General features: G+C 39.7%; 2 protein-coding genes across 2 annotated transcripts; both read left to right on the forward strand.

Moving 5' to 3' along the window:
• Positions 1–5,160: 5,160 nt before the first annotated feature.
• On the forward strand, positions 5,161–5,943 carry LOC120790522 (high choriolytic enzyme 1-like). The gene has a single exon (XM_040128122.1). It carries the CDS (start codon positions 5,161–5,163, stop codon positions 5,941–5,943), a length of 783 nt encoding a protein of 260 aa, XP_039984056.1.
• A 3,037-nt stretch (positions 5,944–8,980) lies between these two features.
• Positions 8,981–9,766, forward strand: LOC120790782 (high choriolytic enzyme 1-like). Its single transcript, XM_040128630.1, has one exon. The coding sequence runs from the start codon at positions 8,981–8,983 to the stop codon at positions 9,764–9,766; it is 786 nt and encodes a 261-aa protein (XP_039984564.1).
• Positions 9,767–15,311: the final 5,545 nt, after the last annotated feature.

Genomic DNA, 15,311 nt, shown 5'->3' on the forward strand with positions numbered 1-15,311 from the left:
GGTGTAATCTCCCTCTCCCGCTCCCTCTCTCTCCTTCTCCCTGTTCCTTCAACTTGTTTCACCCACATCATCATTTTACCTGTGCAGACTTTTCAGCTTAATCATTGCCACAAAAACGCAACATTTCATCAGTGAGCTCACTGACGTTTCCCCCAAATCACCACAGAGACACTGTACACCGATCAGCCCCCACGGTTTCAGTGGTGTGGCTGATCGGTGTAATGACATAGCACAAATTCTCCTGTTTATTCATTTTGGGCTATTTTAATCCTTCGACGACACGAATACCTGCCACTGTGAAACACATTTCACATTTAAAAAACCATCACACTTTGTTCTGTGTTGGACTTGTCCCCTGCACGGACCTGAGCAACACAATTCATTTGGGTGGACATTGATTTTGAGAAAGGGCCACCTTGTTTTTTAGGCCCTGAGGTCGCCTCATTCAAACTATTGTGATTCACAATAATCCAGCCCCCTATTGCACAATTTTACTGTTTTATTAGTTTATTTTCAACACTGGGAGATGCTGATGAAGAGGCTCAGTTGCCCTGGTAATAGGTATGCAGACAAACTATGTCAGAGGTGAACCTGTCACTTACAGCAAGCATTGGAGGGACGGTTTGATGTCATTGTAAGACTTTTATTGTGCTTTTGTATGAGATGTTTTATATTTGGCTCTGATAAAAAAAAAAAGACCACTAAGATCAGAGAGAGAGAGAGAAAAATCAAACAGTGAGTAGCGGGATGGATGGTAGGGTAAGGAGAGGGTTAAGGGAAAGATGCACAGAGAAAAGAGGTGGGACAATTCCCTGGACCTAGACTTATTGCTAAGTTGGAAAACCTCCCTGACTTACCTAGTCTCTGTTTGAGCTTTCCCTCTACTACTGCACTATGACTGCTTACCACCGTAAGCACTGTAGTCCTTATTCTTCTACACTATTAAATACCTGCCACCTGTTATGGTTTTGTTTCTCCTCCATTATCTGTCCATGGTTAGAGCAAATGCAGCTGCTCTTATATGTTGTTATTGCAACTGATTTTACATGTGTAATTTTCACTGATCAAAGTTCAATTATCTGGAATTAAACTGAAAGTGGCCTGTGCTCATTTTCCATTCTTCAACATATGTCACTGTCTAATTCTGCAGTTTTTAAATGGCTGAGTGTTATAGTGCATCTTTACCACTTACCACATAATCTGAAGTCCAATCAGCACTGATGTCCCTGCTGCTTTAACTTAATGCAGCACGCTTTAACTTATGACATGTATGCATAAATAAAGGCTCAGCAACATGCACAGACTCTCTAAGGGGCAGGGGAAAAAAAAGAAAGACAGAAAAGAAAAAGGGGCAACTCTACTTCTACTGCTTTGGCATTTTTTAACTAACAACAGGGCCCCTTAGGCCAACTAGGGGGACATTTAGGAGTGTCTTTAGGGAAAATGCGATGCATGGACGTGTCCTAAGGCACAGATACTTCCTGGTTAAATAAGTCTCAAAAAAAGCCTCCCCCCAGCCCCATTCCTGTGCACGCCAGTGTCATGTTATATCGTGTTGTGTTATGTTACTGTAATAGTAGTTTTAGCTTAGGTAATCTAACTTCATGCTTGACTGAAGTGTACTCAGCTGACTTCAGGATGGTTAAAAATTCAACACTTGCCACACAAGAACTCTATTACACACATCAGCAGCCCACTGTGTTGTACTGCTGTAGCTGTTCTACATGAAAACATTCACTATGAATTAGTATCCTATGTGTGTGGACAAATGCTCAGGGACCAATACAATCTACACCATATTTATTTCATGATTTCTAGTGCACACTTTAAGCTCCGAGTTGCGATATTTTGTCACTCTTCCGAGTGACTTAATGATGAAAAGGTGGTGCGTGTCTTGTTAAAGGGCATATATGCGTAATAGCTGTTATGAGAACGGAAATTGTAACCGTTAAGGCAGCATGCCTGCATTCAGGTAACAACTGCCATGTTGCTTCTGTCCAATGAATGCATTGATTGTGCTTCCTCCTTTCTAGGAAAGTTAAAAAAAAAAAATCATACTACTGGTATTGCTGGTGCTTTGCAAGCTATCCAGCTACCAGTCAAGCGGATGTAATGTCACTCTCCATTGTGCTATTTAAAGTTAATGCCTCCTGGTTATCTGGTATGGATGTGATAGTTGAATTAGACCAGCAGCAACTCCAAAAGGGCTCCCATGTGTAATACTCCTATAGGCTGTACTATCATCTCTTGTTCTGTGTTGGCAAATTTAACACTAGGCTGGTTGTTTTTTTAATGTATTTACATGTTTTACTTTTATAAAATGCAAACATTCACTTTGAGTCCTAGCACCAATTTTCTTTTTTCTTTTTTTTTTTTAAATATGTCCAAGTATTAGTTTTCTTTTTTGTCAGGGATCTGAATGATGAAGTACATCTGCTCTGAAGTTTGTCAAGCAGAAGAAATGAAAATGACAGCAGAGTGGCGGGACAGAGTGCCACTGACACAGCAGTAAAAAACACAGGGCGAAAGTACTCCATCATAACTGTGAAATAAGCGAGCACTGACTGCCAAGGTCACTTACCACTCACCCACTAGCTTTTGGCTCACAATATTCCTCGGACCATTCAGATGCTCTATCAGGACCAATTCAATAGCATCTGAAGCTGCACAATCTATCAGGCAAACTGTGGACTCAGCAGGAAGCACGTCCATTTCTCATGGAGTCATTCAGAGGACCCGGGGTGATTTAAGCTCAACCACAGTGCCTGCTGATGCAGTGCATGGCAACTGAGGACATTATTTTAGGATGCCTCTTAATCACAAGGTCAACTGAAAGAAGAATGCATTAATGCATTTCTGCTGTAACAAACAAATAAATCACCAAAACATAGATGTAAATGATGTCAGAGTTTATTCTGAATGGCGAAAATTTTGATGCCCTTTGTAGGTTTTGGACTCATACTCAGAGACAATTGTAGGCTATAATTGTTGTTTTTTCAGAATACTATATTAATATATAATAATATAATTACATATATACAGTATGTCTTTTCTATGATTGATTTGCAGTAATTTGTTGAATATCTATGTAAAATAGTGGATCTATTGGAATGTCCACTTAAATTTTAAAGGGACTGACATAAAAACCATGTTGAAGCTGTGCTGAACACCTAAACTTTTGGTTTTTGCTTTTTCCTTAGTGCTTTATCAGAATTTCAGCATAAATACACCAAAATAACAAATGCAGGTTCTACACCAGTATTTTTACATAGTGTAAGGTAGTCATCCTTAAAAACCATATGGCCAAGAAGTACATTTGCCATCACTTTTCAAGTGGCCTTTATTACATAACCAGTAACAGTTTTGTTTGGTATCTGTGAGCTGTATAATGTGGGAGTCTTTTGACAGACGCTGTGTCTCTGACAGTGACCCTCTTACTGTTGGCATCCTGTCATGTTATTGATGTAGAGACTCGAGGTCATTCTACTCTTGACCTCACTGGAAATTTCATTCATGGATAGCGCCATTGAAATGACATATGTGAGCTGGCAGATTTGAGAATTTGGCTGGCATTTTACACGCTGTCTACAACATTTTACATTCCGTCAACAAGAGAACTGGACCAGCTCACTGTGATATTAAAAAGAGATGATGATTCTGACTGAGAGCAGAGGGCTGTAAAACAGGTCCCAGCAGATTTGTGGCCAAAAGCTTTGTTTTATACTGTAGTACACACCTGTTATGGGAATATCTCTAATGAATGAAAACAACACAACAGTCTATTGTCCAAACCTCTGATCAATGCACCAACAGGGCCCCACATTACCATAACATGTCAAAAAACAAATTTAATGCTGCAGCTAACAATTGTTTGCATTGAGTAAGTTTATATTCGCACTACTATCCTGATTATGACCAGGTTTTTGGAATATACCGGTTATGTGTTGCACATGGAAAAAACCATACCCTGGTTTCAGGATCCTGGATAAGACCTTATCCCAGTTTTGAGAGACCTGGAAATTCCAGCTGTAGTACTTCCATAGAAACCAGGGTACTGTAGCATGTAAATACCTTACCAGGTTTCTGAACATTTTTTGTTGATACAAAACAGAGTGGCTGATATGTTGAGAAATCAAGACACGATTGTACACAGATAATCAGAAACCTAGATACTTTCATATATAAAGGGATATGAATAACCAAGTTAAAACTGGTAAACTAGTGGACATGTAAACTTACTCATTTTCACTTAATCTGGTGATTACTTTTTCAATATAACACTTAATCATTTGGTCTGTAGATTGTCAAAAAATTGCTAACAATGGCCTTCAATATTTCATAAAGATCAAGGTGATGTCGTTCAATTTCCTATTTGTCTGACGTACACTCAGTTTATGAACTTCAGACAAAGAAAAGCAGCAATTATTTCTGACAACGGAGAAGCAGGAACCAAACAATATTGGGGCATTTCGCTTGAAAAATTGACGATTAATCTATTATTTAAAACTTCTTTACTGTTAATCGATTAATTGAAGGATCATTTTATTAGCTCTAATCGAATTAAATAAAAATAAAAGGCAAAATCTGTGATTCAACTGTCAGAGAAGAATAGTCTCACTCTTGAAAATCAAAAGCCAAGATTGGAACCTGCAATCTCTGGAAATTTTATTAAATATCCTTTTTATTTAATTCCGTTTTGTACTGATGTTTTAACCGAGACATTTTTATTTTAATTAAAAAAGGCACAAGAAAAATGAAGGGTATGGAACACTTATTAACAGAAAGTTTCAAAGAGGCAGACATACACTTTCTTTCTTTAAATCGGGGTTGGTTAACATACCTAATGTGAATTGTTAATGGATTAAGACAAGAAAGAGGGTTTAGCTTGAAAAAATGCCACCTAGTAAAGCTGTGTTCATCCATCTAATGGTCAGAGATAACAAACCATGTTGAAACAGTGGGTTTGTCTGTGGAGTCCTCCCTTCAAAGTTTTATTTAGATTTAGCAGTGCTGACCACAGCCCATAATCCTCCTGAAGACACACCTGTAGAGGAGTGTATAAAGACCCTGGACTGCACTGAGTCAAACATTAAGCTTCAAGGAGTCTCTCCACAGCACCTCTCCGCAAAAGCGCCACAGCCTCCAAGCCGACCCCAGAAGATGACTCCCTCTGCCAGCCTGCTGCTGCTCCTGCTTGGCCTCTCTCGGGCTCATCCTCTCCAAGAGGAAGGAAACGAAGAAGAAGTCCCAGACACAATCGACATCACCACCATGATTCTGACTGCCAACAACGCCACCAACGAGATCCTGCTGGAAGGAGATCTGCTAGCTCCCAGAACCAGAAACGCCATGGTGTGCTGGTCCAAGAGCTGCCTTTGGAGGAAAGCCTCCAATGGTTTAGTGATGATCCCCTTCACCATGAGCAATGAGTTCAACAGCTGGGAGAGGCAGAAAATTGACGCTGCCATGAAGTCCTTTCACAGCAGTACCTGCATCCGCTTCGTCCCCCGTCAGAACGAGTACGACTACATCAGCGTCGAGAACAGAGCCGGATGTTTCTCCGCTCTGGGCAAAGAGGGCGGCAGACAGGTGCTCTCTCTCAACAGGCAGGGCTGCCTCTACCACGGCATCATCCAGCACGAGATCAACCACGCTCTGGGCTTTCAGCACGAGCAGACCAGGAGCGACCGCGACTACTACGTCAGGATCAACTGGGAGAACATCGACCCGCAGATGGCCTACAACTTCTACAAGCAGTCCACCAACAACCTGAACACTCCCTACGACTACTCCTCCATCATGCACTACGGAAAAACAGCCTTCTCCATCCAGTACGGGAGGGACTCCATCACCCCCATCCCCGACCCTAACGTCCAGATTGGCCAAAGGCAGGGCATGTCCTACTGGGACATCATGAGGATCAACATGCTCTACGGCTGCTAACAATAATGCTGATGCCAAATGCAAAAAATTCACACTTTTTTCTGTTTGTTTTTTCTGTAATTAATTAAAAGCTACTATAATCAATGGAACCAGTGGTAGAGATTACAGTCCCTTTGACCACATTCTTTCAAATGGTCAGACAAGAGAATACATGACCCCTGACGTGCCTAAAATGTCTGTAATAAAGATAAAGCAACATGACTGATGTGTCATTATTTTTTTATCTATCAGTGTTTGTACCTGCAAAAAATTTACATATGCACACATTAGCACAAGTATGAATTCACTGAGGAATATGATTGATTGCTCAATAATTGTTGAATATCTGCAAAACATTGGAAGTAGCAATCTCTTCCACTTCAATTTCATGGGACTGACACAAAAACCATGTGGTAACTGTGCAGTCTTTTTTTCTTTGCTTACCCTACAACTGGACACATGTCTAAGGAATGAGAAAAATCCCCCAAACCAAAAAAAGCACTCAGGGTAACACTGCAACAATAATATTATACAATATATAGAAAATAATCTTCAAAATAATAAAAAAAAAATTACTAAATTCTTGGGAAAATAATCACAAGATGTTAAAACACATGTCAATTTTAAGTATTCTTGTTTTCTAGACACATAAACTTTGAAATCGAAATTTTCGCATCTCTAATAAATTCCGGGATGTGATACATAATGTATACTGTACATACTACACTAAACCAGCTCTGTGATATTTTAAAACACTAAATGACTGTCACTGAGAGCACTGGGCTATAATACAACTCCAAGGAGATCTGTAGCTAATAGCTTTGCTTTTGACTGTACAGAACACACAAGTTATTACAATATCTCTAATGAATGAAAACAACACACCAGTCTATTTGTTTGTCAGAAAGTCAGACCAATGTAGAAATAGGAGCCTCTGATACTGTAATATGTCTAGGCTACATTATCAGGACGTTTTCATTGTCTCTACTCTTTGCTGATGTCTTTAAATATTTGTATTGTATGTTTAATGGTTCAATTGAATTCTGCCTATACATGGATTATTAATTTGGGCAGTAATGCAAAGCTGTAGTCTCTATATATGTGTCTGAAATTCTGATTAAAATGAAGTCAGTTTGAAGTGTCTATAAAACAAAAGAACAAAAACCAAGATAATGACAAAATCCGAAAAGCTCTTTTGGACATTTTGCATGCAGGGCTTTTTAGCCAGGCTAGAAGAACAGCTCCAGGGATGGCAGTGCTGGTGTGTCAGTTGATTGGTCAGCCATTACTTTGGTCCAGACTAAAATATCTCAACAACAATTGGATGGATTGCCATGAAATTTCGTAGAGACATTCATGGTCCCAAGAGGATGGATCCTAATGACTTTAGTGATCGCCTGAACTTATCTCTACCACCACCAGCAGGTCAAAGCTTTGCCTTATCTTGTGAAATAGCTCAACATCTACACAATGGATTGGCCAAAAGTTTTTGTACAGACATTCATGGTTCCCATAGGATGAATCCTAAGGACTTTGATGATACCTTAACTTTTCATTTAGCCCCACAGTCAGGTCAAAATTGAAATTCGTCCAACACTTTGGTTTATGACCAAATATTTGCAAAACCATTGAAATTGCCATCAGCCTCAGCTGTACTTTGTGTTAATTGCTAATTAGCAAATGTTAGCATCATATACCTGGTAAGCTACAACATTGTCATTGTAGACATGTGAGCAATTTGACATTAGCATTGGGCCTCAGCTATACTTTATGTTTGTTGCTAATTAGCAAGTGTTAGCATGCTAACACAGTAAACTATGATAGTGAATATGGTAAACATTATACCTGTTAAACATCAGCGTGTTAGCGTTGTCATTCTGACCATGTTACCTATCTAACATTAGCATTTAGCTAAAAGCCTCACTGTGCCTGAGTAGAGCCTCACAGAGCTGCTAGCACAGCTGTAACTCTTACAGCGATTCCTAACTGGGCGCAATGCAGACAAGCGAACATCAGATTGTTTTTGTGTTTCCAAATGAAGATGCCCTAACCTGCTCCGCGTGTCAGTGAACAAGCTGAGCGTTGTGTTGCTTGTTTGAAAAGCCGCTCGCCCTGGCTCTATTTCTGTGAAGGTTTTGCTCACTTGACCCACCTCCAACTTTTTTTCATATAATGTTTTAGTTTTAAATCTGTGAATTTAACCCTGACTAGTATCTATGTGCTTGCTAGATTGTAAGATACATGTTATTCTAACAGTAGCCTACTGACAGAAACTGACAGTTAACCAATATCCCTCTTTATTACAGCCTGTAGAATAAACCTATATAAAATGTAACGGTGTACAAATCACAAAAAATAATCATTCTAACTGAGGAAATGAATAAAACTTACTCATTTTCAGAGGGAGAAATCACAACCGGCACGAAAAGAATTCTCATCCCCTCCTTTTGCATCCCCTCATCGTGCTACATCAATCGCAATATATGTGAACAATTTTTCGCACTCCATCAGCTGGAGTTTGCTTGCTCGCTGTAGTTTAGGAAGAGGTGTTAGTCTTGTTCCAAGATTGCTGGGTATTTACTTTTCAGAAAATCTGATGTTTAGGTCTGTGACTCAAATGGTATAATACTACATGAGAGGCACCATCTGTTCATATCAATATCACCAGGATGTCTCAAAGAGATAAAGATATGCCGTACATCACTGTGCTTACATTAAGTGTGGTTCTTCTAAGATCATATGAGATCTTTTTGATGGAAAACATCCAAATGTAACGTGTTTAGCTTGAAAAAATGCCACCTAGTAAAGCTGTGTTCATCCATCTAATGGTCAGAGATAACAAACCATGTTGAAACAGTGGGTTTGTCTGTGGAGTCCTCCCTTCAAAGTTTTATTTAGATTTAGCAGTGCTGACCACAGCCCATAATCCTCCTGAAGACACACCTGTAGAGGAGTGTATAAAGACCCTGGACTGCACTGAGTCAAACATCAAGCTTCAAGGAGTCTCTCCACAGCACCTCTCCGCAAAAGCGCCAAACCCCCTAAGCCGACCCTGAAGATGACTCCTTCTGCCAGCCTGCTGCTGCTGCTCCTGCTCGGCCTCTCTCAGGCTCATCCTCTCCAAGAGGAAGGAAACGAAGAAGAAGTCCCAGACACCATTGACATTACCACTAGGATTTTGACTTCCAACAACGCCACCAATGAGATCCTGCTGGAAGGAGACCTGCTAGCTCCCAGAACCAGAAACGCCATGGTGTGCTGGTCCAAGAGCTGCCTTTGGAGGAAAGCCTCCAATGGTTTAGTGATGATCCCCTTCACCATGAGCAATGAGTTCAACAGCTGGGAGAGGCAGAAAATTGACGCTGCCATGAAGTCCTTTCACAGCAGTACCTGCATCCGCTTCGTCCCCCGTCAGAACGAGTACGACTACATCAGCGTCGAGAACAGAGCCGGATGTTTCTCCGCTTTGGGCAAAGAGGGCGGCAGACAGGTGCTCTCTCTCAACAGGCAGGGCTGCCTCTACCACGGCATCATCCAGCACGAGATCAACCACGCTCTGGGCTTTCAGCACGAGCAGACCAGGAGCGACCGCGACTACTACGTCAGGATCAACTGGGAGAACATCGACCCGCAGATGGCCTACAACTTCTACAAGCAGTCCACCAACAACCTGAACACTCCCTACGACTACTCCTCCATCATGCACTACGGAAAAACAGCCTTCTCCATCCAGTACGGGAGGGACTCCATCACCCCCATCCCCGACCCTAACGTCCAGATCGGCCAAAGGCAGGGCATGTCCTACTGGGACATCATGAGGATCAACATGCTCTACGGCTGCTAACAATAATGCTGATGCCAAATGCAAAAAAAAATCACACTTTTTTCTGTATGTTTTTTCTGTAATTAATTAAAAGCTACTATAATCATGGAACCAGTGGTAAAGATTACAGTCCCTTTGGCCACATTCTTTCAAACGGTCAGACAAAAGAATATATGACCCCGGACATGCCTAAAATGTCTGTAATAAAGATAAAGCAACATGACTGATGTGTCATTATTTTTTTATCTATCAGTGTTTGTGCCTGCAAAAAATTTACATATGCACACATTAGCACAAGTATGCATTCACTGAGGAATATGATAGATTGCTCAATACTTGTTAAATATCTGCAAAACATTGGAAGTAGCAATCTCTTCCACTTCAATTTCATGGGACTGACACAAAAACCATGTGGTAACTGTGCAGTCTTTTTTTCTTTGCTTGCTCTACAACTGGACACATGTCTAAGGAATGAGAAAAATCCCCCAAACCCAAAAAAAAGCACTCAGGGTAACACTGCAACAATAATATTATACAATATATAAAAAATAATCTTCAAAATAATACAAAAAAAAATTACTAAATTCTTGGGAAAATAATCACAAGATGTTAAAACACATGTCAATTTTAAGTATTCTTGTTTTCTAGACACATAAACTTTGAAATCGAATTTTTTTTGCATTTCTAATAAATTCCAGGATGTGATACATAATGTATACTGTACATACTACACTAAACCAGCTCTGTGATATTTTAAAACACTAAATGACTGTCACTGAGACCACTGGGCTATAATACAACTCCAAGGAGATCTGTAGCAATATCTCTAATGAATGAAAACAACACACCAGTCTATCTGTTTGTCAGAAAGTCAGACCAATGTAGAAATAGGAGCCTCTGATACTGTAATATGTCTAGGCTACATTATCAGGACCTTTTAATTGTCTCTACTCTTTGCTGATGTTTAGTGATGATCCCCTTCACCATGAGCAACAACCCTAACGTCTAGATCGGCCAAAGGCAGGGCATGTCCTACTGGGACATCATGAGGATCAACATGCTCTACGGCTGCTAACAACAATGCCTCTGATCAAAGTTACAATTATTAAAATGCAACAACCACACTTTTTTCCACTTATCACTAATTAAGCAATATGTATAATAACTATATGGTATCAATGCTATTCATTTTATTGGGGTTTAATTACCATATTCCCTCAAATGTTCAGTTGATAGAATATATACTAAAGGCAAGAAGCATTGAACAGCCAATGTCTCTAATAAAGACAGAGTAAAAAAATGACAGATTATAGTGTTGTATTGCAAAATTTGTATGTATGCAGACATGAGCAGAAACATTCAAATCTCAGCAGGGGCCAACAGAGCACAAGAAAACAAATCTTCCAGTGGGGACTGTTTCTAATGGTGTAAACCACTGTAAAGTAACAGGAACACTAACAGTCTCTCAGAGTGGCATCTCTCATTTCAGCTCCACAATGAAACAGGTGCTCAGACACTGTAGCCCAGTGGGGGTGTGATGTGAGTGGGTGGGAGAAAGTGAGGAGATTCTTCTCCTTTTTGACAATAGATATCAGCTTTAAAGATAATGTTTTCAAGAACATAGTATGGTTTACAAATTTTGATGAATGATTAGGTGAATTATTGATTATTATTAAACAGATTTGTTTACCCTTTAGCCTGGTGAGAGGCAGCCTTTGCATGGTCATCCCATCTGTTTTCATCTTCCTGTGGTATCTCTCACCTTGGCTGCCTGCCTGCCAACTACTGTGTCTCTGCCATCCCTCTTCCAATACACAGCAGACAGACAGAAAGCAGCTTCTAACACTGTAATGTACAGCAAACGAATACCCCTTACAGAAAAGATCTGTAAACCAGCAGTTCTTTGTGGGACTGCAGTACCAGTAAGTTCAATAAACAATGTGCGACAGCAAAATTCACGCTCTGAAAAAGGCGCTCTCTTAAACTTAAAAGAAAAAGCAAACTACCACAGCCACTGCGGCACCACATTTCTGATCAAGGAACACCTTGCAGGGGATGTCTAATCGGTCAGGATAATAGGGACTTAAATCATCATGCACTCTGTGAGCATATATAAATATCTCACTAACTGAAAAAAAGAGGCTATATTCAGGATTATATAGTTTTTCTCTTTCTCTGATATACTAAAGCAACACACAAAAAAAAATACAAAGCTGAAACCTGTGGTCATCATAAGGCCTTACAAATGATAACGCTATAGGAGAAGGTTTTAATTTGCATGGCCCTTCCATTTCAATTTTGGCATCTCCAGATCTGATAAGATAAGTGCCTTAAATGTAAATACCAATGCCTACACAGCATGCACATTTTAAAGAGTGTTCTGTAATGTCTTCTGGAGGCCACTAAAATTAATGCCAATAAAGATTCAATACTATCCATTCAGTGGTGGAAGAACTATTCAGATCCTTTACTGAAGTAAACGTAACAACACAACAATGTAAATATACTCCATGACAAGTAAGAGCCCATCATTCATAATTAGAATTAAGTAAAAGTACATAAGTATTATCCTCTAAATGAATTTAAAGTATTACCAATAAAAGTACTCACTGTGCCAAAAAAAAGGCCTCTGTGGGTATGATTATAGTATTTTATTATAATTCCTAATGTATTGGATTGTTTCCACTGATGTATTAATGTATAAATAGAATTTAAATATTGTAGTTGTTTAATGTGGCGCTAATTGTAAGTATTCATAATGTTGGGTCATTTCATCTATAACCGTGCACCATGCTTTAGGGGCCGATAATATATTTTGTTTGTAAAATCCTATCTGAGTAACTGTAGTGCAGAAAAAGTACAATATCGACAATGTGGATGAAGAATGAAATAGGAGTATAAAGTAGCATAAAATTGGAATACTCAAGTAATTTACATGTATCTCAAAATTGTACATAAGCACAGTACTTGAGGAAATATATCAACTTACTTTCCACCATTAAATTCGATATAAAAAGGGTAATTTAAATGACAGTATTGACTGTGAAAACAGTACCTTACAGCAAACCCCACAATACACACTTATAAAAACAGTTTTCCATTTGTCACATTTCCGGTATTAAGTAACCCAAAGGCAGAGTTTAAAATCCTAGAGTGAAGAGTTCTCCACGTGTTGGAAACGTCACACACTATTGCTTTCTCATTGGCTGCTCGGTGGTACAATTGTAATAGTGTTTAATGTTGTTTTATTTTTGGGCAGCGGTGGTCTAAAGGTTGCCCCTCTTTCACTGCAACCTCTGAGATGCCCTTGAGCAAGACCCATAAACCTCGGCTTCCTCAGTGGAGCTGCTACAGATCAGAATGTGGTTGTACTGGGTGGCCTCCTGGCATGAAATCATGAACGGTGTGAGTGTGCACAGTGCCTTCCTGAAATAGAGAGCATTGCTATCAGTAAAGCTTCCCTGGATAAATAAAAAAGATAAGAGTTACTTTAATTTGGTTGGGAAGGACCATGTAAGATGAGAAAACACATACCTGCTGGCACGAGGCTGAGATGTGACAGAGAAGGTGTTGGTTACAAGATCCCAGTCTTAAGACCTCCTATGCAAAACAGAATCCTTAATTATAGCTGCTTTAATGAATGTGCTATCGCCAAAGGTAGTTTGGTAAGAAATAGAGGAGAAGAAAATATCCTCAAGTTATGATTTATTCAACACAGAGTAGGACTAACAGTATGCAGTATTTATACTACTTATGCAAACAACTCCGCACCTACATGAAACAAACATTTCTCATTACCCAGAACAGAAAATATAAGGCAAATACAGCTTACTCAACCATGAAAGCAGATTTCCTGTACTAAGGCCATTTAGTTGTAACTGGGTTGAATAAACACATTCATTAAATGAAATTATATGAGAATTATATACAGAGAGAGGATTAACTTAACCAAACATCTTGAATGTATATGATCTAAATGAAGGAATATGAATTAAGAGTCTCAGGGATGAACAGGATCTATCAGTCAACAAAAAGTCTCTAGAGGGGAGACTATCACCATATTTACTACTATTACAACATACTACATTGAGCCTATTACGTTTTTAAGTGTTGTACTGCATTTGGACTTTGTGCCACTAGATGGCAGCAAAGCACCTGATAGTAATGACACTGTAATATGTGCTAATACTGTACTGCATGTGCATGCTTTCTCTGTGCTACTGTCTGCTTCTGCTTTGGCGCAGTTCCCCCACTGAGGTCATTAAAGTTTCATTTTGTCTCGTCTCATCCTGGTCTAGAGATGATAGGAGGTCACAAATTCAAATCCCCTGAGAGACTGTGGGAGGAAATGAGAAACTCATCCGTCTCATCCATCAGCATATTGTACTATATTATATTTCAGTATTATATAATTTATATATTTCCTTCACTGGTACAAGAGACTGGTTTTACTGAGCAGATACCAGATGTCACTCTGCATACTGTCATTGGAGGCATGAATCTTAAACACTCAAAGCCAGTTTACATCCAGTTGTTGCCTTATAAGGAGAGGAGGCTCTATGTCTAACTGAGAGCAGGTTGGATGCCTCGCTCAAGGACAGCTAAATAGTAGTTGCTGGTGGGACGGCAACATCCTCCATCCAGAAATTTAGTTAACATAACATCTTCCCTGACCTTTTGCATACCAACCTCCAAATGAACGTCCACATCTGACAGGGACAAAAACCAGCCCTGAAAAACTTTCCCCTCTTCCACACTTTGATATTTTGTGTAAGCATGCATTTTCAAAGCTTTCTTTAATCCTACACAGCCCTTTCATCTATTGACAGAAAGGAAACACTGATAAGCAAAATTCAAGCTGCAGAACTCACCGACAGCCATATTGCATTTAACTACCGCCTCATCTACCTCATCCGTTTACATACATACCTGTCAGGAACACACACACACACACACACACACACATACACACACACACACACACACACACTGAGGCCCTTTTATTATAAAGCTAGTACACTCTCATCTTGCCACTTATTTTATTCAAAATCCCCAACAAACCATCCACTCTGATGGCACTCCATTGTTAACAAACAATATAGACTTAGCATTTTGAATAAGGAAGTAATCCTGCCAGCAAATTGTCATATGTTGACTTGCTTTTCGGAAATGGACAACCTACAAAGCATATGGATATTTAAACATTTTCAAGTCATTATGCAGGTGTGTGTGTGTCTATGTGGGTGTGTGTTAGTGTGTGTGTGTGTGTGTGTGTGTGTGTGTGTGTGTGTGTGTGTGTGTGTGTGTGTGTGTGTGTGTGTGTGTGTGTGCTTTAATTCAGTGCTCTTTTTTCCAATACTTTCAATGAGTATTACCCATTGTTATATGTTGTTTGGAGACACCGTTTCCATGTGTGGGGAACAGAATCATCAAGCATGTCGTGTCTGTGCAGTTTGAATGAAAACATAATGTTCTTGTTACATTACGATCACAGTTAGCTGCCGACTGAATGATACCTGGTCTTCTTGGGGGTCCTCTCGGAGAGTGGTGGACTGTACGTATATAG

This window comes from Xiphias gladius, chromosome 1, assembly GCF_016859285.1.
Source record: "Xiphias gladius isolate SHS-SW01 ecotype Sanya breed wild chromosome 1, ASM1685928v1, whole genome shotgun sequence".
NCBI classification, from domain to species: domain Eukaryota; kingdom Metazoa; phylum Chordata; class Actinopteri; order Istiophoriformes; family Xiphiidae; genus Xiphias; species Xiphias gladius.